The sequence below is a fragment of the Musa acuminata genome, chromosome BXJ1-9 (assembly GCF_036884655.1).
Source record: "Musa acuminata AAA Group cultivar baxijiao chromosome BXJ1-9, Cavendish_Baxijiao_AAA, whole genome shotgun sequence".
Classification (NCBI taxonomy): Eukaryota; Viridiplantae; Streptophyta; class Magnoliopsida; order Zingiberales; family Musaceae; genus Musa; species Musa acuminata.
The window spans coordinates 4531405-4558647 of record NC_088335.1 but is presented as its reverse complement, the minus strand read 5'-3'; the positions used below and the strand labels follow the sequence as shown (position 1 = coordinate 4558647).

Below are 27243 nucleotides of genomic sequence, written 5' to 3'. Positions count from 1 at the left end.
GAAGCACAAGCATGCAATTGGGGTAATTTTTTCTCACATACAACCAGTTGAAAGATCTCACTCGCTCTCTTTCTCTCTCTCTCTCTCTCTCATCATCATCATCTTCATCTCCATTTTTTCTCACAGATAACCAGTTACAAGATCTCTCTCTCTCTCTCTCTCTCATCATCATCTCCTTTTTTTCTCACAGATAACCAGTTGCAAGATCTCTCTCTCTTTCTCTCTTCTAAGGTTGGTTGGCTGGTTGTTTCTACAGATGTGAAAATCTTTCTCTCTCTCTCTCTCTCTCTCTCTCTCTCTCATCATCATCATCATCTCCATTTTTTCTCGCATGTAACCAGTTGCAAGATCTCTCTCTCTCTCTCTCATCATCACATCCATTTTTTTCTCACATGTAACCAGTAGCTCATCACCATCTCCATTTTTTCTCACAGATAACCAGTTACAAGATCTCTCTCTCTCTCTCTCTCTCATCATCATCTCCTTTTTTTCTCACAGATAACCAGTTGCAAGATCTCTCTCTCTCTCTCTCTCTCTGTTTCTCTCTCTCTTCTCTAAGGTTGGTTGGCTGGTTGTTTCTACAGATGTGAAAATCAATTGGGATCATCATCTCCAATTTTCTGCCATAAAAGCAGTCGCAAGATCTCTTTCTCTCTCTCTCTTCTAAGTTTTCCTTTCTTGATTCGAGTTATCTTCTCAGTACATTGAACCTCCTGATCTGTTCATTCATCGACACATTTGCTTGAACTAATTGAAGCTCCAGTTGAAGGACAAGAGTCTAATTTTGTGCATTGATCATGCAACAGATTGAGGCTTCAATAGTAAGCTTTTCTACAGTTGAAAAGATGAATGCTCAAAGCAACACAAAAGGGGAGAAGAAGCTTTTTTACAGCGTGGTTGTCTGCATGAGCTGAAAACCCTTCTTCACCAAAGCACCCATTACCCATATCTCCATGGAGGACGCATTCATCTCCCCACTGAAGTCCCCCACCTGCAACACGGGGAAGAGGTTCCTTCCTCAATGGAGAAAGAAAGGAGAGCAGAAGACATGGGTAAGTAAAGATGTACCCACCTTAAAGGTTAGGGTGAACACAAAGCCCTCCGAGGTGAGGGAGAAATGGGAGCTCTCCATATCGAAGCACGAGAGAGACGCGAGCGCGGAGTAAAGAGCCGACGGCTCTCCGCCGTCTCCCATGCTGCCCTCCACCTTCACGTAGAACCTCCCCTCGCCCACTTGGTATGCCTTCACCTGCGTTATCCTGCTCCCTGCTGCAGTAGTAGCAGTCTCCTGTGGCTGCATCGCTTCCGCTGCCCCCCTGCTAGAAGCCTGAAGCATTTGCTCTCCATTGGATCCCGATTCGAGTAGGCTTATCTCTTCCTCCAACTTGTTAGCTTGAGATTGCAGATCCTTCACATGTGCAATTGCGTCTGCTATGATGGAAGCTTTGTCCATCTGCATGACAGAGAGATGGATCGGACTGTTGACTGCATCTCAACACAACTGCGCTCGCAGATCGCGGAGCTGCTGCTTACCTTCGTTATGTTGGGAACGAGAGATCGTAGCTCGTAGAGCTGCTCCTTCATCCGAACCCTTCGCGTCCTCTCCGAGATCAAGGTCTTGGACCGGTCCTTCCTCGTCTTTGGGATCACCTCGGGGGAATCACCATCACCACCGCGCTGCTCATCGCAGCGGCCTTCGGTCACCCGAGCATCGTCGTCTACCTGCAAGTCATGGTTGCCGGTTCGTTCGCAGCTGGTGTCGAACTCTCCTTCCCTCGATGAGCTAATCAGGTCAGCGTTCGTTCCTTCATGGATGGTATCAAGCACTGCTTCCCTCGATAAGCTCATCAGATCAGAGTCCGTGTCGATCTGCAAGACGTGGTCGGCAGTTCCTTCATGGCTGGTATCGAGCACACCTTCCCCCAACAAGCTCATCAGGTCAGCGTTCGAGAGATCGCCATCGAAGAGCATGAACTCCTCGAGATCATGGCCGTAGCTCTGGTGGGAGGTTGAGGCCATAAGGTGAGGTTGTGGTGTGAGGAAGAAAGGGTGATCGCCACTCCCCATGTCTAGGGTTGAGCTTGTTTCTGTGCCTCTAGGGCATCCACACAGCCCATATGGGGAAGCAAGAAGATGACCCCCTGTTAATGTGAAGGGAATCATTGTGCTGGTTTTAGATGGCTCAGTGACGTTAGGTCATTAATTTATGTCCAATGGAATAATGAAATTTTCGTAGTAGTAGTACTTTATTTTTTTTTTTTTTGAATTTGTCAATTATTAAGTTTAAGTTGCATACCATATTTTGCACTCTTGAGATGGAAAAAGATACTAAAAAATAAATAAAATTTTAAATTTGAATTTTGGAAAAAAGTTTAAAAGTACCCACCATATAATTGCATAAAGAAAAGGTCAAAAACAACATTGCCATGAATAATTGATGCTTTGCTATATATAGTTAATAGAACATAGAGTTGTATAGTTAGATTACCGCAGGATCAAGAGATCAAAAGTTATTGATGGATTACGATGACAATAATACGAGTACATATAGATTCGATTTTTGAAGCTTATATGTATACTCACAAATAATTTAAATGATGTAAAATATGATTATATAAATAATTTAGCTCTTAAAAGAATACAATTTGTTGTTAGCAATTCGCTGGCCATTTTAAGTTCTTGTTTAAGAGTAACTTTGAGCATAAAAGAGACCAACGAAGGAATTTTAGATGAACGAGAGGAAAGCTTATAGGAAAAACAATGACGAAGGTTTTAATATTGGTAGTGCTATGTAATGCTGTTAGCCATATTAATTTGTTGTTATCCAATAGTTAATAGAAAGAATATAGAGAAGTTCAAAAATTGACAAGATATAAACAAATGTACGGCGTTCTTAGATATAATCTCAAGCGTATGTTTTTATTATGGAAATAAACATGAAGCGAGACAACAATTTATCGTACTTATAAGATAGTATTAGGGACTAAGTTCACCTTTTTTTGGTGGATAAATAATCATATTGGAATAATTCTTTAGGTGACAATTGTTGTGGTATTCAATCCGACCTTACAATGAATGAATTAAAACCTAATCAATATCTTCTCCACATATACTTTTTATTAGAATCCTAGATAAATTAAGTGGAAATATCACAACCAGACCAGCTATTTAAATGATGTGACGGCTATCAGCCACGGATGTATGCATTCCCTCTGATGCAGACAGTCTTGCCAACCATGTCTAACAATTAACGGAACAAATAAAAAATGTTCGATATAAGAAGAATGACGTACATTAGCTAATTCGACACAACCAAAGAAAAGATCACTGCTTCATCGGTGCAATGGATACACGACACCAAAGATCTCTCTGCATACAAACTGCTATCCGTGGGGTTAACGTGCTCATCATAGTCGAGAATTCTACATAGGGTTGACGCTGTTTTTATGGTTGATACGGTGACAATTCAAAGACGTAATAATATAAAGAAAACAAATTGGCACTAAATAACTATCATACTTGAATATGATGGCAGGATACAAGATGCTATAAACAAAATAAAGACCACCAAAATGACAAACAGAGCATCAAATCCTTAAGCTGAACATTCAACAACTTAAAAGAAAATTTACAAGCTAACCTGACTCTTAACAATCTGATGATTCACATAAGTTATTGGAATTTGACATGAGAGCTTGTAAGACGCAGCAAGACAAAATAAGTGCCCGGTTTGACAACAGCAAACATAGCAAATAAAGCATGCAGCAAATAAAGCATGCAGCAAATTCAATGCGAGAACATAGTCAACTGTAGACGTAAAAGGTCTACCTGATTAGGCACAATCTGACTCATGAATGACAAGCTTGCTTAAATATGGTAACCTTAAGACCGATTCCAGAGATAAGAGTTTATGAGATAATTGAAGATACAGAAGAAAACTTGACGTTTGTTTACTTGTTAACCCAACAATATAATCACCCAAGAAAATATCTGATGGGGTAATTAACCTTTCTTTTATTATGGAGACCCCAAACATCAGCTTCAATATCATACAACCCCACCCCCCCCCCCCCAGTCTAAACCAAATCAAAATAAATCTCGAATAAGGGGCCTCAGACAACAGCCAAATATTGCACCTATAACTAATCTGTTTGGTCTACCTCCCAGTAATAACAGTAGTTAAAATTGAAAACTGTCACCTGCTCTGGCTCACGAGAAAGGTGAATCAGCGGCAACAGCACTCAGCTAGTGCACAGAAGCATCCAATGCTCCTGTTGGTAACCCATCTTCAACTTTAGTTTAAGTTCCACAAAACCAAAAAAAAGCCAAATAACAACCAAAATTTTCTGCACATGCATATCTGGATCAAGACATTTTTGTTTGGATTTGTCGGTGGACATGTACAAGGAACTCAACATAGGAGAGGCCTCCGGGACTTTTGTCTTCAACCATATAAGATAGAAAATGCATGCCTGCACAAAAAGGAAACTCCGATGAAGTATGCAAAATAAATCACACTGCAGGAAACTTCTGGATTTTAGCTGAGCACACAAAGCAGAAATACAAGATCACGAAAACTATCTGGTGCTTCGTACGGCTTTAAATATTAACTGACCTGAAGGATCACCCTTTTTGCATAGCCGCAAACTGCACATTATATTTAAACACTTTAGTGTTTTGTACATACTAGCTATTAAGATACACGAGGACAAAAAGAAAACATCTGCCATACCGTAGGTATGAACATCTCTGCTGTCTAATCTCATTCACTACATCATTTAGTTTCTTTGACAATTCATTGTCGAACTGCTCTAAAACAAGCTGCATTGACCGAGAATGCAATTCACCAGTAAGTAACAAAATTTCTAATTGATTATGAAAATCAAGCCAGAATCAATCATCCTAAATCATCATATCTTCAGCAAACAATAATCCAAGACATGCACTACTAAGCTACATCCAAATGAAGTTGTTTTATCATGAGAATGTTCAAGATTTTAAATCAGGGTCATCATAGCATAATGCCCTCATGTATTCTGCAAACATAAAAGGAAACACTTGTGAACTAGCACAAACACACAGCATGTCAGTTCAAGATCTTAAACCAGAGTTATCAAAGCATTACACCCTCATGTATTCTGAAAACACACATGGATACACTGGTGAAAAGCGCCTGCAGGCACACACAAATGAGAGCAGACAGTAATGCAGACAAAAATACATGCACAGAAGATGTGCAAACATCACAAGCTTATGCTCCACATACTCACTGACACCACACAAACACAGTTAAATTCTCAAAAACAACGTAGTAAACAAGTTAAGAGACCTCTGTTCAGATGTCAGATGGCAATATGCTTTTGAATTTGGGCGAGTTCCAACAGAATGTATGCACTATGAGAGGGTGTCTGAGTGTTCGAGAACAGCCTTTGACAGATTACCTTCAGCTGGTTAACGGGAACAGCCAAAGGACATGCTGCTAAAATTTTAATCCATGGTGACACTATTCACTTGCAGACCTGCTTTAGAAACTAAAAGCAACAAGATTGCCTAGTATTGCAGTTTGCAAGTAAAGGTTTTTTTTCAGTAACCTACATGCTTTGCCCTAGATGACTCAAATGACCAAATAATATAGATTCTTCATCACAATCTGAAACTAAAGGTTTGCCACCAACAATGAAACATGAAATCAACACAGTTGAATCCATTCTATACTAAACCCTACTGGAAACAACTTTTGTCAATCAACTAAATCACAATAGCATTATCTGAGTATTTCCCATATCTTTGGATCACGAAAATGCAGATCCATCAAGGAAGTCTCTTTAACACAGTAATAAAGGTTCAGTCATCAAGACATATTTGATTGCTTGTTTTGTTATAAGTCATCAGTCAACAAAGAAAGGAATGAGAAATTTTTAGCATGCTGTTGAAGTTTCATCAGTGATCATCATGAATATTCACTTGTTTTCATATTAACATAGAAAAGAACTATGATACTAAGGTCTGTTTTCAGTGCCAATGAAATGAAGCAAATGAAATGTACCTGAGATGGAAGTCCATCCACAGAAGAAACTCCAAATATCTGTTGTAGGGTATCTGGGTTGACCATGTTTCCAATATAAATTAACCCATCTTCACCATTTTCCAAAAGATAAATTCCATCATCATTTATGTGCTCACTAGAAAGAGGAATATTTAAAGCTAAAAGGGATCCATCATCCTCCTGCATCATTAGAATAATTTTGAGTTCAAACAAATAATTGATCGAACTAGTTTGAACTTAAAGATCAATTAAGAATGATGATTCATTATACATACCTTTGTAGTAAGGTCATGAATAGATAACATCCTAGGATATACTAAAGGAATAGCCAATGATATAGAAATTGATGCGACATGGCTGATCCAATAGGAACGGTCATCCAACCGCCCATCATTTCGCAACCCAATGCTTTTAGCCAATGCTGAGAATGTAGAATAACATAAAGGGTAGTGATTTACTTGTATTCCAGCATAGAATGCGGCTTTCTCTAACCTTATTCATGCAATATACACTAGGCATGGCAATGAAATGAAGGTAACAAAACAAATAATCCACACGAAGAACTGATGGCAACCACAATGGCAATTGAATTTTAAATTTGATTTACTTTCCGATAATAAAAAGAGAAATTACTCTGCAAAAGTTTTTGCAAGGATCCAATTCAGGCAAAAAAATAAAATGAAGATACAAGGACATTTATATGTACAATATTAAAAAAATACGATACAATCCTATAGAAACTTTAAAGACTTAGAAGATTCATTTTCTATATTTTTAAACCATTTCATATCACAAGGTCTGATGAAAATGTTTAATGTAGAACCTGGAAACATAAGGATGTACACAACATAACTTGAGGCTGTGGATAAATGAGTACATACTGAAGGTAGTTCCAGTGACCTCGAATAATTGGACACCTTAAGATGACCATGCTAAAAATTAAGTTAACAGAGCTGAGAGAACAATCGCCATAAATTAATAGAATATATCAATTAAACTCTGGCTTCCTATTGGTCCTTCCTATGTATGGAGGTGCTTGCTCAACAATTCATTAGACCACATAGTTTCATCTAGGGCTTGTTAACAAGGACCTCAATGCAAATGATATCACTAATTAGTAATTTGGTAATATTTGTTATTAATTTTATCTTATATATTTGGATACCTAATCAAAGAACTAACAATCATGCAATGCCAGGTTGCATGCCCAACCACCATAACAATCTAGATAGTATTAGAATGTTGTGCTTCAGAGACGTGCCCTAATTATTGTGCAAGGCTATGCAAGGCTTTTGTGTTATTGAGCAACTTCACCATCAAATTTGATGATCTCAATGCATTTACAGTTAACTCATAATTACCTCAAGAACTTACCTTTTACAAACAATTTTCACTAGATACATTCACCTATTAATTACATAGAAAAACTTCAATATATTGTTGGAAATTGTGCTCATGTCAACACAAAAAAAATAAAAAGAAATTTCTTTCTCACAACAACATGAGTCCATGGGCAGGTAATGAAACAGAAATTATTGCACAACTTTTAAATTTAAGATGAAAGTCCACATCAGAGTCTGAATATATTCATTGCACAACTCATGAAAAACAGAACAAATATTAGATCATCTACTTCTCTGGTTTTGATTCCAATATATATTCTGTGAAGTGTGAACAATGTCATATCATCTCTTGCTCAAATTACAATTCCAATTTATCTTCTATGACTAAATAACATGAAGATCTCATATCATTCATTGACATTTGATAAGTAGCAAAGGAAAATCATTGACACAATAATACACAGCAACGTGGACTTGTATAGGTGTACCTAGAGTATATAGAGGCAACAGCTTGAGAGCTTCAGGAAGAATTAGCTGTCCTGCTGATGATACTGTGGCACAAAATTTTCGGTAGGCATGTAGGATGTTGATGCAGAGGTTTGTGATTTGCTCATGTACTTGGGAAAGAGGGCTCACAGGGAGCATACTTGCAGCTACAAAGTCCAGAAAAATGCCAAATATTTAGCAATTTTAGAATTGAAACCTTAAATATTATCAGTAGATTGATAAGATGTAATAGTAACATAACAGTTCTAAAATGTACAATAGTAGCAACAAAAAAGTTACAGCAAGTTATGCTGCAGCAATAGATCAAGGAAGAAGCATTAAGTGATATCATGTAACAGAGTTTTAAATTTTTTACCTTGCTTGAGAAAACAAGCAAACTGAGTATCCAAATCTGCTGAACGGAACAGACTACTGAGCATGGTAGTGCAAGGAAGGGAGATATTCATAACTCGAATTCTTCTTTGCCCATACACAGTAGTGTAAAGAAGTGCACACTGCAGAATGAAACATAAACAGAAGTTGTGCTACCACGTTTATTGTTCAAAAGAGACAAATGTATATTGCTATCTAAAGTTAACATGTCCTTTGCGGTTGGATATATTTATCAAAAGGTACACTGAGTTTGGAGAGAAGGCATTCAATTATTGAATGATATAAGCCCATAATCGCAGAGGTTCTACTTATATACCTGAAAGGAACATTCTGAATTCTCCTGGAACTTATCATCATGTTTAAATGTGACCATGATGGTTTTGTCGCTGTCAATCTGCATCAGAAAGGCTTCCTTAGAGCAGACAATAAATACTAAAAATATTAGACCATTAGTACATGGACAGTTACTGGGAGGTAGCACATCATACTCCATTGTTTGTAGATATCTATGTGAATTCTGATAGAAATGCAGTTAGAATAAAGAACTTTTTGGGCAGAATTAAACACAATATATAAAGGAGAAGAAGAAAAGCAAAAGCTGACTTCATAAAGCCTGATCACCTTCCAGGAGTACCCTGACTTATCAACGGAGTGGACACTATATGCAGGCTAGGAATGGGACCTAAATGACTCTTGCTTCTGCTGTCTTCGATTCTTTTCACTCATCTCGGAAGGCTAAGGATTCACCATCTCATGGAGTGGCCATGCAGCATGTATAGCTAACACAAGAACCTGCAGAATTGATCCGGTACCACTCACAATGACCTGTGAACCAGGACCCTCTACCTCCAATAAGAATGCACTGATTTTTCCTCTTCCATTTTGCCCAGCAAGGTGGGAAGAGAATGGTTCAACACACTAGATATAGCCTCACGATCGCTAATAGGGTTCCAGTGTGGGACTAAATCCAGATGGAATCCATTGTGGTTTTAGCATGGGTTAGCTAGAACTTCATGCTTATGTAATGTTAAAGTTCAGAAACATACCTTGAGGGTGATCAAGTACAAATCACAACAACAGTGTTGGATGGACATTCATGCTACAGTAAATTGGATGGCATTTACAAAAGCAACAATTCTACAAGGCATTGTATTTAGAATAATGAAGTATCATCAGAGCTATTCTTGATAGTAGATAAAACAATTTGCAGGTTCAAAGTCATAACTGGTAGCTATTATCATCAGAGCTTAATGATTTACAAGGAAATTTAAAGTTGAAATTAACATTAGCTAGATCAGTTTTGATGATAATATAAAAATACTCACCGCAGGAAGATCAATATCAGTGGGAATACGCTTACAAAAGTTTCCAGAATACTCTTGAACTTGAAGACCCTAGAAAATCATGACACAGAAAATAATTACTTCTGAGAAAACTTTTTACCAAACATAGCACATCCAGATGCAAGAAAACTATATGCCAAATCAAATGTACCTGGCTACATCTAACACGCATCACTGCTTCAAAACCTTGGGGTCTACTGATGTTCCATCTAAGATCGTTGTAGAGTTTACCAGGATCAGAAAGAGCAGAAAATGGATAATAATAATATACCTGCAACAATAACATGGAAGTTGAGTTAAATAATCCAGCATAAAGGAATAATATCTGCTAAATTAACCATGACAGTTGTTATGTGTCAATGCACAATGACAATCGAACTATAAATAGTAGCCGTACTTGTAAAACAGCAGGTGCGAAAGAAATAAATCTTAAGCGCATCCAGAAATTTAAGCATTATATCCATAGCAAAAATATACTAGAACAAGAGAATGGTATATATGGAACCTAATCTGGAAACAAACCACAAAAAGCAATCCTGACAAACAACTGCTGCATTATTCCCACAGTTAATAAAATTCATTTGCTTTGAATCCTTGTACACTTATTGAAGCAACAAGCAATGAGACTTTGTAGGAAAAGGAAAGATGGAACAGAATATGCCAGGGATGAAGCGTAGACGACATTTTATGAAGGAATATCTTTTGACATAGCAACAGAAGAAACATTCTGTTTCACATACTGCACTGACTATTATAAGTTTTATTTTCACTGTAAACTTTACAACTAATAAACATTTGGACTTAAAATTGGACATTTATTAATGTTTGCCACTGCTATCATTATGCTCTTTTTAGCAATAAAATATCAAGGATACATTAGTTCTTATGACGATCACCACATGTCAGACAAGAGACCTCAAGGAGGAGGAATATAGTATTACAATGACTTAAATCGGTGAATAAACTAATTTCAAAGAATATGCTACAATGGTAACTAAAAGGACTTTTTTATAACCAGCTTCACAAAATGCCTTTAGGCATGTGAATAAGTACAACAACAAAAAGCCACAAAATTTCATGTTTGGCACATAATTTCTAGCCAAGAAACATCACATATATATTAAGAAGTGATTTCCTATAACTTTCTAAAAAAAATATGTTAGAAGAAGTGATTGGTGCATTATGGAAGAATGCTACTGAAATTAGAGGAAAGAAACTTTGAAATTTCAACTTGACAATGTCTCATAGTTTTAGAACTTTCAACAGCGTAGTGAAATAAGAGAATAGATGATAATTTTTACTGGGCAAGATGTAACTACTTCCACAAGAAGTTTGAGATTGAACCACTTAATGGAAAATAAGCTGGCAAAAAATCGTTGTGTTCCTGACATGTCTGAGAAGACAAAAAAGATACCACAACAACAAGTACATTAAACAATTCAAGTTGGAGGCTACCATAGTAATCGGTATGGAAAAAATCATCCTGACAAGTAATAATACTGTAAAACCAGTTGAATTATAAATATAGTAATAAATCAAGTAATAATACTGTAAACATAGTAATCGGTACAGAATCCAATCATCCTGACAATCACAATATATCCACTGCATCTTGGTAACAATGAGATCTTATTGTCCCCACACCACAGTGTCCTAATTACAGATCCTACCACAAAGAAATCAAAGCTGATTTATATAGCTATAACAGTGAATCCAAAAGAAAACATTTTTCAACATCACACGATCAGTAGCGATTTAGCAAATGATTTATATATTCCTCAAATTCCTGATAAAGGACTAAGATAAAAAGAATTACCTGCCCCCCTGTAGTTGTTGGAACAACAGAAATGGATGCAATGTCCACAAAAGTCTGGGTAGTGATGAATATATCCACACAAACCTGGAGAACATTGTCAGATAAATTAGTCTAAATTCCAACTTAGTGAGGTATGTGGCAGGATAAAACCAAGCAACTTGCCTGGTATTCAGCAAACTCTATGGCCATTGTTTTCAATGTCTTGTCTGCTGGTTGGAGAAACTTATGAGCTTCCTGAAATTGACAAGTATTAGATTAGACATACTTCAGGTTCAACATTTATTTCGACACAAATCTTAGTGGCATCTAACTTCATCAGTGGACAAATATTTCATTAAAATCAATGTGCAACAGTGCAGTCAGAATAGCTGATTATTATATAAGCAGTTTAACTGGACACATAGTGTCAATGCAACTGAAAAGAAATCATCATCGAGATTCAGATATCCAATGGGTCATAATTCTGAACAAGTTGTGCAAAACTGAAAAAGAAATTCAAACATCACAAGAATTCAGCTAACAAGGATTCAAGAAGAGTATGTGTAATAAGTACACCTTGTCACCAGCAGAAACATTTGTTCTTCCCTCGGCCTCCCTGGCAGAAAGAGACCCAATACCAACTGATGGCAAAACTGCAAAAATAAACAAAAGGTCTGATTCTTGTACAAGCACCATCAGCAAAAAGGAAATAAAACATAATTTGAGAGTTAGATAAAGGTAAATGGAGGAGGTATGGTGAAGCCAAGGTTATGGAGCTTGAGCCTGATCACTCAGGGTTGAATTGTTCGATATCAGCATTGATCTTAAGAGTCAATATTAAGCTTGTAAAGTTCATATTTAAAATGAATCTGGTTGAAGTCCAATTTCAGATGCAGTAGAATATGAGCCTATGAAAATATTATTAGCATTCGAAAGAGATTGAACCAGACTAAAACTTAAAATTAATACTGAGTCTTAACATGATTCTCGGGTATGCACATATTGTAGAAACAAAGAAATGTATCATACAGAGACATACTGCCCCAATCAAAGGCGACTGCCTGTGTCAATTAGGGTAACTTGACCCAGTTCTGTTTCTCTCAAATTGGCTTTCAAGCATAGTTTTGCTAAGCCTGTAAAAGGCGGTACATACCATGTACCAAACCAAGATGGGACAAATAAATGGAGACTGTACTTTACCAGCCAAAACATAAAGAGTTTGGCTCATTTCTTTTCTTTCTTTTTCTGTTTCTTTTTTATTTGCTAATGACTGCCTGTGTTCACATGCTACTCTACCAGTCTGTAAAATGCAGTACAAATCAGTATTTGATTCCATGGGGAGTTTCAAGATGAACATAATTTCAGACTTTATTTCAACACTAGAATTTTTATACAAAACAGTCTAAACCAAAAAAAGCAAGAAAAGCTAAACTAATTTATTTCAGCTTTATAACTTAATACCAGCTGGTACATACTAACTAATTTCAAATTTTTGTGCAGCATCCTTGTTTGTCAAGATGGCCCCTGACTACACTGCTCTAATTGTACCAATCATGTCTAGCAGGCTCCTCGTGAATACCTCGCATCTTTTTATTGACCAAGCCCAAAATACCTAAGCTGATGCTCCAACATTTTTGTTCTCACTTAATGCATCTCTGTATAGTCAGATGTTTATATAAATGACTGATGGCCATAAGACATGTCTGGACCATGAATCTTGCCCCTATCCATATAAGGATGCATTAAACCATATGTAGTACGGACTTTTATATGGAAATCCAAATATAATAACTAAACTAGATAGTTGCAGAAAATAAGAAAATATTCTCACTTAGTTTTACTAGAATTAAACATCATATAGACAAGCCTCATCTTCGACAAACTCCATAATCACCAAATTTCCATCAGATCTCATAAAACACAAACAATTCTCATATATAATAATTTTAGTGCAGAAAACACACCAACTTCCTGGTAAAAGTGCTAACAAAACATAATACATACGTAACAAAACTATGAAATATAAATAACTGCAACATCAAAATTTCTTGACTCAAATGTGTCAGCTAGCTCAGCTGGTAAAGATCTTGATAGTTTATCACAAGATCCTAGACTCGAATCCCGCTTTCATCACTTACCCTTTGCAAAAAACAAAATTCCTTGACCTGTCTTAATATGCTTTTCCTATGCAACAGCCCATGATTCACCACTTTAGATATAATAATTTTAGTGCAGAAAACACACACCAACTTCCTGGTAACAAGTGCTAACAAAACATAAAACATTATGTAACAAAACTATGAAATATAAATAAATGCAACATCAAAATTTCGTGACTCAAATGTGTCAGCTAGCTCAGCTGGTAAAGATCTTGACAGTTTATCACATGATCCTGGACTCGAATCCCGCCTTCATCATTTACCCTTTGCAAAAAAAAATTAAAAATCCTTGACTTGTCTTAATATGCTTTTCCTATGCAACAGCCCATGATTTACCACTTCAGATATCTTTTCATATAAAATATGCATGTTATCAATGTCAAACAGAACAATGACACCTCTCCAACTGTTGTCTAGCTGCAATATTAATAGTGGACAACCATGTTGAATCCTCTTCCAATAAAGACAATCGGTTAACAGACTCATAGTTACACTATTTTCTCCATCACCTGCAGGATACAGACACTGAAGGACAAATATTGTTTGACAACCAAAGTTAAAAATGACCAGTATAAAAAGAATTATCTAGGCGCTAAGACTAATGGTACATTTGGCTTGGACAACTTTTGTCCACGACAAGCTAGTCAATCACAAAACCCATAGAATTATGGAAATATAATTGTATTTAATATATAATTATAATTTTATAATTAATATATTTGTATGAATTATAATTTTATATATATTAAAAAAATACATGTGTCATCGCCGTGTCCGTGTCTTAATTTTTTTTAAATATGATGTGCTGTTGTGTCCGTGTCATGTCCATGTCCCGTGTCCATGTTTCTTAGCTGCAGTACCAAATGGAGGAAATGGCGCACAGAGCAGACGAGAGGAATCTGACAAACAGGAAGGTACCTGATCTTATGCAAATCTACTTAATGAACAGATATCATTTTGCATTTCTCAACAAATATAATTTGTTTGCTACTCTAAGTTGTTATTTTATTCTGGGTAACAAAGAACTCGTCTAATTCTTTGGTTCAGGAATTCCTCTATAACTCAAGTAACACAATAAAAGCTTTTTCTGTTCTTTTAGTTACTGATTTATGGATCCAATTTCACTCATCCATGTTTGGGAACCAATGATTGGTTCGGTCTACAACGATTTTGGATTGGATCATAACTAAAACAAAAGGCAAAAGTTCCAATAACAATATCAGGATTAAAAAAATGAATGTTGCTGCTTACCTGACTGAAACACAAGAAGTTTTCCACCTGTGGGTTTCAGTGCCAGGAACCCAGCCTGCGATAGATGAAACATTACATTTTACATTTAAATGCATGGTCCAGGTATACGAAATCATCAAAAGCTTATCTAACAAATTTAGTAGAGATAATAGTGAAGAAGTTCTTGGACACTTCTGTGGGGGCGAGTGTTCATATTTGAATTACCCAATGGAGAAAAGAAGGCAAAGGAGCATAAAAGAATTACAATTTACAACTATTATACTAAGCATAAGTATCACCTTGATAGCCGCACCAAATGCAGACTCAGCAACTTTATTGTTATCGAACATGCTTGGGATGTTCTCTAGCAACTGCTCCAAACCTTGGCGGCACTGGATTCTCAGAAAGAATAGAAATATTATTTAAGCAAGAAACCAAAGGGTAATTCTTAATAAACACGAGAAAAATAGGATAAAGAAGGCAAACCTCAGTAAGTTGAACAATTATGTCTGTTTGAAGGGGTGTATAAACGTCATGAACATCAGGAACAATGAGCATTAAAGGCTGCATGGATGTAACATTAGAAAATATCATTCCAGTCGGATCAGTTATCAATACAGATGCATGGATGCATGAGTGAAAAAGCAATGAAGCAAATAAATAGACATTATTCAGAAGAATTTCATGCTATAAAAGAAGTCAAACTTAATATATATCAAATAAGACTATTAAAAATCATGATCTAAATTTGTCTCTTGGCTTTGTTATAGCTAACTAATACTGTTTTGGATTTATCAAGAATTTTTTAAAGAATTTTCATCACTGTAATTGTAGCTATTTAAAAATCCTAAGTAGCATTTTGGTCATTTTCTGTTGGCAGCAAAATACTAAAGAAACTACAAAATCCAGCAGAGCCCTACCCTTTTAAAGTAACTAAAAGAAAACTTCTAATGAGTTTTTTTTGTCTAGTCTAGGCAATATTAAAATTCTATCAAAAGCCAGACTGATGGTCCTCCATGTGAATATTAAAAAAGGAAGTAAGAGAGAAAGAGGTCGACTAATCGCCTTCCACCATTGCTACTGTTCTCCTGCCTCTCTCCATCTGCTGCATTCTTATATATTGTTCTTTTCTCTTTATTCTTCAATTCTCTGATGATTCTTTTTCTAAGCTCATTATATCTACTGCTAATGTCATTTTCTCTAAATATTTTACAAAAAAGGAACTGTACAAGATCTAGTGACATGTAGTATTACTGCATTACATCAAATTGTTATTGTATGATATATATTCCATTTTCCTGTAACCTTGTTGCATAATCCATTGCTACAACACCCAAACACAGTGTATATTTCGACCCAATAGCAGAGGAAGTAATTTCAGAAGTTCATTATCTGCCAAGAATCTGTTTAAATTACAATAGGATAGGTGAGACTCTTCTGAAAGCTCGCTAGAGCATCACAGGCCAATCTCTTGATAGATCCTGTGTTATTTGGTACAACAGGGAACAATACCTGTTCATTCTGCTTAATCTTTATCTACTTTCAAACCATCTTTTAAAAATGAATTGATAAAGTCCAAATTCTGGAAAAATGAATAAGCAAACCCGTATAAAATATGTACTATGACTAGTCTGGAATTAGCTATACTTAATGAAACAATTGCATTTTAAAAAAATTTATATCAATCCACAGAATAACTCCAATTTTGTCATATTGTGTGTGCTTTTGGAGAAGCACGCATGCAAGAAGGAAGTTTGAGCTTGATGCAAATGGCTAATATATCTTCTGCTTCATCTGATAATCAATCAGATAAAAAAGTAATTCTATGTATCAATTCTTACATCTCCTACTTAAATTTAAACAAACAGGTTCAAGATTGTCAAGTCTCTGATAGATAGATTGATTCTACAGATTATATCAACACTGCAACAGAATTTAACTAGATAAGACTAGTTATGTAAGCTGCAGTCATTTGCTTGATGTGTCTACCTGTGCAGGACCAAAATCGACAAGATCTGGTCGTAAACCAACATTACCAGAATATGCTAGTGAAAATGTCCACTAAATGAGGGGATTGGCAACACATGAAATCCAACTAAGGAGCTTGAAAAATATAGTGAAAGATGATTTATCATACAAGGTGGTGAATAGAAAATCTTAAATTTCAACCAGCACGTTAAGACCAACAGATTGAGAAAGGCAGCATCTGGAGCCAACCATCATCTTGAAACCAGTATACATGATCAAGGATGGATTCCCTACTGACTGGACCAAAAAACGATATCAGATGCTGACATACATTACAAGGCATAGTGAATAAATTACATGTGATGATTTGAGACCAATCAAACTGTTTGCAATGCAGGGGTGGACTTCAACATAAGATCATGGTGCATCAGAGGTAGATCAACAATTTGTGGAAAAACTTTAGATATTGAGGAGATCTACATTGCAAAAGCAAATAGGTGCTTGATAGATCCATCATAAACTTCGATTCAATTTGAAGCTTCCATTTGAATCTTCAGTTCGTCAGAACTGAACCAATCGAGTCTAAATTGTCACTTGCGTATGTTTTACTTGTTTATATAGTATTTTCTATTTTTCAGATTTTTCATACGAATTTCATCATTATATTATACAAAGTCATCTAGATTTTTCTAACAAAATACTAAAAAATCTACAGATTGGCTGAGATATTTTATCTCGTTTGCAAGTTTTAAAGTTAACTGCCCTTACCCACCTTGTTGAACCACATATATACGTATATGTGTATGCCATAAGTCCCTTCACCATAAGTTCGAGATTCCTTACTCTGATGCCTGCCAACATCTAATGGTGATGCAAACTTGCAGAGCCCTGATTAACCTCAACCAATCAACCTTGTTGCAGCTTGGCTGACATCCAAATGCAATGTCATAGACTCTCCAGTCTCCCCAAAATCTGACTTCAGAAGCAATCTTTAATTTGCATTTTAGAATGTTGATGTTTACCCGCATTTTATTCATGCTGTGTTTCCTTTTATTAATGCATTCAAGCATCTATATTTCATCAGAAGACCTGCTTAAGAAAATCTTTATATCAAGGCTTCTCTGAAATTTCCTAAACCTAAAGATCCCAACCTGGTACACCGACATATTGTCATGGACAAAATGATGAAGCTGGTAGTTGCAATTGTGGGAATCAGTTCAATACCACCTTCCATATTCAATTTAACTTCATGGCCTCATATTAACCATTGAGTTAATGTCGCTATATTTCGTTCATCCTGTATTATCTTCGTCATCATTGAAATTGCAAAGTCTTTACCACAATTCATTCTTATAACATCCTCTGATGAAAAACTATATACGAAGAATGTACAATATGCTACCTCAATTCCAGTAGAAGTTGGCTGTTTTCAAGTTCTATGTGGCAATATTAATTCAAAAAAATGGTTATTCTTAATTCTAAGCTGAATAACAATGCGATGCATAGACCAAAATGCTTGTCGTCCAAAATGATATTTGCTATATACCTGCTGTGAGGCACGTCTTAGATTGTAGAAATGAATAGTGCAATCAAAAGTTGCAATCCCAACCATTGTCTGCGGACCATCCTGCAAAAGAAGCAAATGTATTTACTCAAAAGATCAATTAACTTCAAGTATGTGAAAGCAAAATCAAGCACTCATGGTGAGAAATATCAGAATTAACACAAAAGTATAAGTCATCTAAAATTGTATGCATTTACACCACATGACCACAGTTACAGAAATTCATAAGGCAAGGTAAGCAATATATTGCAGGGGAGGTTTTTCTTGGAAGTTAAATGACAAATAGCTCCTAGTTGAACCTATAAAAAATTAGCAGTAAGCAACACCTGGAAACCAGAACTTTTATCTAACTACATATCAGTCATTACAGTTTGATTTAACTTATACTCATTCCTGATCAATCAAAACATTTGTTCTTCATATGTGATGAACAGATGTTCCATTGTCTTAGAATGATTGAATAACTCAGATTTGAGTTGAGTCGAAATAGATCATCAAAACTCATGTTCAATCTTAGGGAACTTAAATAGGAAGCTAAATAGATTGAGCATAAAAGAGGAAGCAAAATATCAATTTTAGGATCCAATATCTGCCCCAACATCTAATTTATTATGGTTCTACTTCTAGTACCCTCATACCACAGTCAAATTAAAATCTGCATCATTTTAGTCCTTACCAGTTTACAAGTTTACCAGGTGGGTCAAGCCTGATAACACTTCCGGTATATAGCTAGTAATATCTAATTATCTATAATACATAAATGACAATGTCCAAAAAATATTAAGAATGCAATAACCACAACATATGTCCTTTCTTATGTAATTATAACATTTGTACTTCTTCAATGTGAATGTACATTTGTAAAGGTACTCAGTCTGCTGTACATAACTAACAATAGAAAGAATCAATAACTCACAGGAAGATCTGCAAGAGACTGACTGATTGCACTGCAAGCTGCTGCAGTAGCACCCGTTTGTACAGCATTCATTGAAACATCAATGAGGAAGAAAAAGACGGCAGGCATTGGATCACGAACCTGAAACCAAATGATCATTGCAAAAATTAACACGATCCCACAGAAGAAACATATAATGTTTTATTGTGACATGACAGTTGTAAATGCTTTTGCATTTTGCACACAAAGAATATAACCGATCCCGGGAAGAAAAATTAATTTTCCGACATTTTTTCTTTATGTAAAGGATTTTCTTCAAGTGGCCAAAGAGGCATATAGCACTAAGATCAAAATAAGGACTTTAAAAAAATAGCTAAGTTGATGAACAGCCACTGTTTACTTATTCTTTTTACTCATCTTTTTTTTTTACTTTTTTTGTGTGAAAATGTAGGCAGAGGCTCTCTTGGTTCATTTAAAATATGAAATAAGTATAGCGAGAGAAAGAAAAGTGAGAAAGTTAAAGCCATTAATGTCAGTCACTTCAATGCATCCTCAACAAGATAGAACCACATCCTCAACAAGATAGCACCACATCAATAAATGAAGGCACTAAAATGTCTTGTTCATATGCAGCAATGCAGGAAATTTTCAGATTGGTTTGGAAGTGCTATCATAAAAAGAAAGTCGGCCTTCATAATTTTAACAGTATAACAGAAATGTCATAAGATGCAAAAATATACATTTCAAAGTAAGGAAAAAAGTCATAACCAGACACAAGAAAAAAAAAACATGACACGCGGGAAACACAAGTTATAACAGCAACAAGAAGCCACTTCAGTATAGATTTTCAGACCAAGAAATTTTAGCAGAAGAGCAAGCAAGAAAATTCCAGCATTATATGTCGCAAGTTTCTAAGCATAAGCTGGTAAACGGGAGTTAATCTCAGCATGCAGCATGATTGGAAGATAATACAACATCAAGAAGAAAGCATCAGATCTCAATTATTCAGGAATGACTAATTTTGAACAAGTAGAAGAGAGATAGAGAAGAAAAGCAAGCAGAGACGAAGTGGTACATAAATTGACCTAGAAGACTAGAGGGGAAAAGATTAACAAAGAGTAGAGTATAAAGACAGGTCATAGAGGACAAACAGCGGAAGGCATAAAAACACTTAATTCACTCTCTAAGGTCAGATAAATGAACAATAATCACACACTCCACCTCAATTATCAAGACTCCTCTTTTAAGGTGACAAACATATAGCTTAAAACAAATTTTAAACCGAGTGAGACCTAAATATAATACTTCAATAATAAATTTTAGGATATGGCATCCACTCTCTCCACATAAATTTGCCAAATTTGCATAAGGAGTCAACCACTCGGATGCAGGCAGAGCACATATGGGAACTACACATATCATGTCCTAACAAACATGCAGATGTGGCAGAATATATGACCCAGACAGCTGCTTCTGGATGCTTAAAAAGTGATTCTAATGTTTTGATGAATTGAGAGGTGGAGACATATACACATATGTACACACACACACACATATATATACACACACACACACACAGAATAGGATTCAATATCTTTATGCATAAATCCTCCACACACAAAAATTTAACTGAAAGTAGTAATCCAAGAAATATATTCAATCTTTTAACTGGAAGAAGTAATTTAAGAAATGCTTGTGTCTGTACCTATATCAATTCTATAAAGACAAATAAAAACAAAGCTAGACTACATTAGAAGACAGATGAAAGTTTCACCAACCATGTATTCCCTGGTAGCAACAAATTCAACTGTTCCTCTACAAAGTTCAGGCCTTTCATCAGCATCACGGCGTCTTCCATCTGGTCCAAGATTACAGTAGTAATCCCGCGGAGTATCATTGGTAAAGCCTGCAAACAAAAGTTATAAATAAAACTATTGAAATCTGAAATGATTACAATAAGGTGTGCAGCGGATAATCATAATAAGCACTCCGGTACTTTCAAATGATTACAATATAAGCATACTGCAAAAGGATCCAGCACAGAGACAGGCAAAGAAGTGTATTCAGAGCTCAAGTGGAGATATTGAAATAGGAAAATTTTTTAAAAGCAAGAGACTAGCATAATCTAACTGAATTGAGAGTTAGAAACCTACCACATAAATTGCAAACAAATCTTCGTCCATGATCGATGAATCTCATATAAGGATTTATGTAACCTTTGCATCGAGAACACCGAATAGGTCCACTTTCACCAAAGTCCACAATCTATATTCCCAAAACAATAAATAGAAATTCAGTGATCTTAAATTAGATAAGTCAAAATATACCTCTGGCATAATGAAGCTTCCACATAAGAATAAGTGAATATATTATCCAACATATCAACAAGAATTTCAAAGCTGCCAATGGTTGGAAACAAAGTCAGTAACAATCAACCAATGGTTAAAGTTAATGTCAGCACTTATTTATTCAACACATTACAATAGAAACGAATGCAGACATAAAGAAAGCAAATGAAATAGTACTCATAAGTAGAAACACACACTTCCTCTCTTCCCTGCAAATGACAGTAGAAATCTGCTTCTTTAGCCCACGTGCATAAACCAAATGCAGGCTTAGTAAAATCATCAATATTTATGAATTTAGCTACAATATAACTTTTCATATAAAAGGATGCCCTTTTTTCATGACAAATTAAATTATACGCAACCAAGGTTATGCCTTAGCAGCAAGAATACCTATTTAAAGTGCAGCATCCATAGTTTACAAATTCTAATAAAAATACAGGAACAAATTGTTTTGATCCAAACGTGCTAAAAACTTTCTGATTGGATGTCCTAGCTTCAAATTTTTGCTCGCAAACTAGCTTCCACTAGCCTTCCTTGTATTAATTTCTAAAGCAACTCTTAATGTGATTCAGTTATGTTTTCCGGGCTACGAAGGTAGAGACATCTTGGTATCAGGATATATATATAGAGTATTGGAGAAAGACACAAACATATAGAGATTACACAACAAACATTGCTCATAGCCAACAGAAGGATTAGGTTCTGTCACCATGTATTCAAATCATAGCAGCATTATGGAAGGACATAGCTAAGGGGAAAAAACTGACTATGACGGTTAAGATAGAGACTAGACCATCTTACATAGCACCAAACAAATTATGAACAAGATCTCAATCATAAAGCATCAGATGTAACAATGGACTTTGACACATGTCCCATCTCGATCATATAAGGAAAAATGAAAAGTACATTTCATATATGAACTGAAGACAGAGCTTTTAGCCTTCCAAAGAGAAAGGCTAATGTATCCCCAATCCCATCTACTTGATAGAAAAGTATAAATTGCAGCAATCTGTGATAAATCAATGAGCTTCAAGAAGGCTTGAGATTCACACAAATACACAACTTTTGGAGATCTCTGGTCGTCATAGAATTTCCATGAGAGCTACATATATATTGTCATAGCTTCCAATCAAAAAATTATGCATAAAGGAAGAAACAATTAATTAAAACTGGGATAATGCTGAGACAGAATTGCTATGAATTCATATAATGTTTTCCACGAAATGTTATCTGACAGGGCATGAAACAGGCTGAATTATTTTGCACCGTGACTGTCAGTTGTGCAAACCTGCAAGATTTCTCTTTCTTTTCATAATGGACAGTTCAGCTTATTGATTTATAATAGCAGTTCCTGCATTTAATCTTCTCTTCAAAACGCGATGTTTTTCTTTAATAAAACATTTCTTTTAAAGTTGATCTCTGTTGTTGATCAACTCTCATAATTCCTCCTTCACTATCCATGTTAACATGCCACTAATTCAGCCATCCACATCAAAGAGCAGCCCTTCCAGGAATGTGTTCAGAAGACAACTCAAACTCGATACTTCCGTACAGGTTGCTTTGTATTTGGTGTTCTTCGTGATGCACTAAGTATTGAGAGCTACAGGCATGAGAAGTTCAGAGTAAAGGTTCATAGTAAATGACCAGCAAATTCAAAATGTTAAGCCTGCTCTCAACAATAGAAGATTTCAAAAACAATTGAATAACTCGATTTCATGGTGTTATGCTAAAAAATGCGAGAAGCCATTCTTACTTTCTTCAGTTAAAATGCCTAGAACAATAGCATTAGCCACTAAATGTTTTAAGTGACCAAGGGAAGAGAGGTGCATTACTTGGATGGGCTCCTCGGAAGGATGTGGAAGTGCCAACGGTTGCACCATCAATGCCAAAGGCATGCTAGATGTAGACAAAAGGTCTCCGGTGCATGGTATCTACCAACATAAACTTGTTTAAAACTAAAACAAAGTAATTATAAGGAACCAACAAAAGAGATGTTAATAAAAAACATACCTGATTCATGGTGCACCTCATTAAACGAGGGCTGCAATTACCATTATCCTTGACAATGAAATTGCTAGTTGCAGGCTTAAACAAATAACAGTAGTAAGTCAGAACAACCAAAGGAAACAAATCAACAAGATAAAAACAATCTCATTATACAATTAGTTATCATTTATAAATGAGCTATAAGCGACAAGAAAATACTACTATGCAAATATCACAGCTTGAGGAAATACCGGAGGAGCATTTGCTTGATTTCCCTGACGAGTCTCAAAGAGTATGACTGAGGAACTTGGCATTGGTCGTGGAATTTGGTTTGGATCTACCTTTGATGGTGTTGAGGCCTGAGGACCTGCAAGAGACGAATGACCCAAAGCAGGTGGAATGGGAGGCATAGATTGGCCTGGCGTGCTTGGTGGCATGCCAAACATTGTAGGAGGCGCTTGCACAGCACCAGGCATGGATGGGGCCACCTAAAACCAATTTTCAAGAATAACCTGATGTCAACTTCAATCACATATCAACTAGTTGGAGCAAACACAGCCAAGTAATGAACAATGTGAATGAAAAGTATAATGAAGATGGGCATCGTGTCAACCCAGTAGGTTCCAGAAGAACAACAAAATCAGTTAATTCTTTAGTTGCTCAACAAAAGAAAACAGAAATAGTCACATATTTGCAAATAGTTAAGATTCAAGATGGAGGGAGCATCTTGATTTATTCAGATTACAAAATTCCCTGACCTGCCGTGGCTGTGACGACCAAGCCGGAGCCCCGAAAGGAGTGGCCGCAGTTGGGGGCCCTGAAAATGGTTGAGAAGATGGTGGGCCCATATATGATGGTGAGGATGGTCGTCCTGCGTACGGTGCCCCAGTGAACGGCTGCACGGTCGGTGACGCACCAAATGGCTGTGAGGTTGGCGGCCCGGTGTAAGGCAGTCCAGCGAAGGGTGGCTGAGAGTTTGGCGGTCCGGCGAAGGGTGGCTGTGAGGTTGGAGGCCCGGCGAAGGGTGGCTGTGAGGTTGGTGGTCCGCCGAAGGGTGGCTGAGAGGATGGCGGTACGGCGAAAGGCCGCTGAAAGGTCGTCAGTCCCGGGAAGGGCGGCTGTGAGGTAGGCTGTCCTGCCGAGGGCGGCTGCGACGTCCGCGGTCCAGCGAAGGGTGGCTGCGAGGCTGGCGGTCCAGCGAACGGTGTATGCGTTGGCGGTGGTCTACTAAACGGCTGCGAGGCCGGCGATCCCATTAACGGCAACGATGCAGGAGCAACAGCAGGCGGGCTCCCGGGAAACGACTGGACGCCGGGAGCCTGGGAAGGGGCAGCCGACGGCGGAGGCGCCCTGATAGACGCCGGTGCGGCCACCGGCGGCGTCTGCTGCACGGGAGACGGCGGAGGGAACCGCTGCGAAGCGATGCCCGCAACGGGAGGCCCGTTGCTGGAGATCAGGCCCTGAGACAAGGCAGCCGCGCCCTGCGGCGGCGGGCGAGACGCGAAAGGGGGAGGGGGGCCGGGGAGGGAGGAGGCGGAGAAGGGCGACGGCGACGCGGCGCGGGGGGCACTGGTGGGGGGTGGGGAGCGGCCGATCTGGGGGTTATGGGTGGCGACGGCGGCATTGGGATTGGCCGATGGGGCGAAGCCGGGTCGCGGCCGTGGTTGTCCCGAGACGAAAGGCGGAGACGACGACATGGATTTAGGGTTAGGGCCGGTAACGGAACGAGGGCGGGGCGGAAACCTCCAAACAGATGGAGAGAGAGAGATTGGGATCTGAGAGAGACGATGGACGGGCGGAAGGACCAAACTGGTGTGAGGGAGGTAAGATCGCGTGCGGGTAAATGCCGAGCGGAAGCGTGTGCTGAAACCGAGAGTCTGATGTGGCGAGAGGGTATTGGCGAAGCAACGTGGAGACGGTGGAGTATGCGTGTGGGCAGGTGAAGACGGACGTAATATACGTTCCGAGGGGCGAAGGTTTTGCTCGACTCAAGGAAAGGCAAATATACTGAAAGCGGTGATACCTCGTGATGGTCACGTGGCGGATGCGATACAATAATATTTACTTAGAAAAACTTCCATTAATTGATTTTTACCAAACCGCACCGAGTTTACCCTTTTTTTCATAAATGAATAAATACCTTCTTTTTTTAACTTATTATATGTTAAAATTAAAATGAATCCAACTTGGTTGGATATTCTTAGCTTCTTTTTTATCCCCCCCCCATCTCCCTTTTATTCTTCGGAGAGGAAGGAAACGTCGATTATGGAAGGAAGGAAATTGAGGAATTTGATAAAAATGATGGGGTTGACTTAAATTGGTTCAGTGAATCGATTCGATTCATTAATATGAATTGATTCAATGAATTGATAGTAAGATTCATAAGATTACAGTAATCAAACATCTTTCAATGCTAGATACATTTATCTAGCTACAGGGGAGCACATTGAGAGACTATCAATGGTTACTCCAAGAATAATACGTCAAACACATTTTAATACTTAGCTCGATAACAATACATTGGGTGCATTTTAGATACTTAGGTTAAAAATGATATATTATATGGCATTTCAAGTATAGCTTCAATGATCAATACTTACATTAGTCAATGCTTCAATAAATGATAATTGAATTAGAATTGACGAGCATAAAAGTTAAGCATGAAAATAGGGCATATGCCATGGCTTGTGTTGAATGAGGTGTCGTTAGGTAGAATGTCACTAATAAAATGATGTTTGATAGTCGAGATGATGCCCTTAAGTTATAATGACTACTTATGCAATAATGAGGCTCATTTTTGTATGTCTTTGATCCTTATTTCTTTCTCTAAAGCACTATCTCTCATCCTCATACGAGGATAAAAAAAAATAATTCTTCCTCTCTCTTATCAAAATCTCTATCTTTTAATTAACTAGCCATCGAGAGAGTCAAAGTCCCATCATCAAATAGTTCGAGATTAAGAGGGATCCCAACTTCCTCATTGGGCTGTTTACGAAAATAGGTCCAAAGATCTCGAGAGATCTTCAAATCATGAAAGGCTTATAGGACAAGGATTTTGTCTTAACCTCAAAGTACTTAGAATACATGCATGTCTGATACTCCATTTTAACTGAGTATTTGGTATAGGTATCTAGACCTAGGCAATATCCCTTTGACCCAACATAGTGGTATATTTGTTTGTATGTTGATTTGCTTAGCTCGGGTTCCCCTAAATCCACATATCCTTCATGCTTTCATCGATGGAGGATTTTGCATTTGTACATGCACCCAACTCTTTATGTTATCTAATCATCTTCGTCGAGGAATGTTGTTAAGTTGATACTACCTAACACAACCTATTTCATACTTGATTGTGATAAATATTTCATTATAAATAGTGATTGGGTTCGATTATTATGGTTCGATGAATCTTTTATAATTGGCTAAGTTAAAATGAATATTTCAATATGAGTGAAATATGTTATGATGTTTTATATTTGGTCAATATCTAAGTAGCATGGTTGTTTATTATCACTCGAGTCTCCTCGTGTTAGATTATCCACGATGAACTATGACTGAGGTGAATATTTTCTCTATTAATAACTAATCAATTAGTCATTTCATATCCTCACTAATACATGTATTACCTTAATAATAACATCATATTTAAAGTGTTAGGAAGAATGTCAACAAAATCAATTTCTA

At 37.1% G+C, this 27243-nt stretch overlaps 2 protein-coding genes across 2 annotated transcripts; both read right to left on the bottom strand.

Moving 5' to 3' along the window:
• Positions 1-763: 763 nt before the first annotated feature.
• On the bottom strand, positions 764-2256 carry LOC135592628 (transcription factor BHLH156-like). Its single transcript, XM_065082188.1, has 3 exons — positions 1534-2256; positions 1073-1453; positions 764-991 (listed from the first exon to the last, which is right to left on the bottom strand). The coding sequence occupies exons 1-3, from the start codon at positions 2161-2163 to the stop codon at positions 887-889; spliced, it is 1116 nt and encodes a 371-aa protein (XP_064938260.1). The 5' UTR covers positions 2164-2256; the 3' UTR covers positions 764-886.
• Positions 2257-3844: 1588 nt separating this feature from the next.
• Positions 3845-25418, bottom strand: LOC103997152 (protein transport protein SEC24 C). Its single transcript, XM_009418302.3, has 24 exons — positions 24318-25418; positions 23811-24047; positions 23584-23658; positions 23406-23504; positions 21376-21487; positions 21001-21128; positions 19244-19363; positions 18310-18390; positions 15282-15359; positions 15095-15187; positions 14817-14871; positions 11983-12059; positions 11590-11661; positions 11428-11511; positions 9763-9882; positions 9594-9662; positions 8585-8662; positions 8252-8390; positions 7878-8042; positions 6322-6467; positions 6047-6226; positions 4733-4821; positions 4616-4647; positions 3845-4472 (listed from the first exon to the last, which is right to left on the bottom strand). Exons 1-24 carry the CDS (start codon positions 25254-25256, stop codon positions 4366-4368), a joined length of 3375 nt encoding a protein of 1124 aa, XP_009416577.2. The 5' UTR covers positions 25257-25418; the 3' UTR covers positions 3845-4365.
• Positions 25419-27243: the final 1825 nt, after the last annotated feature.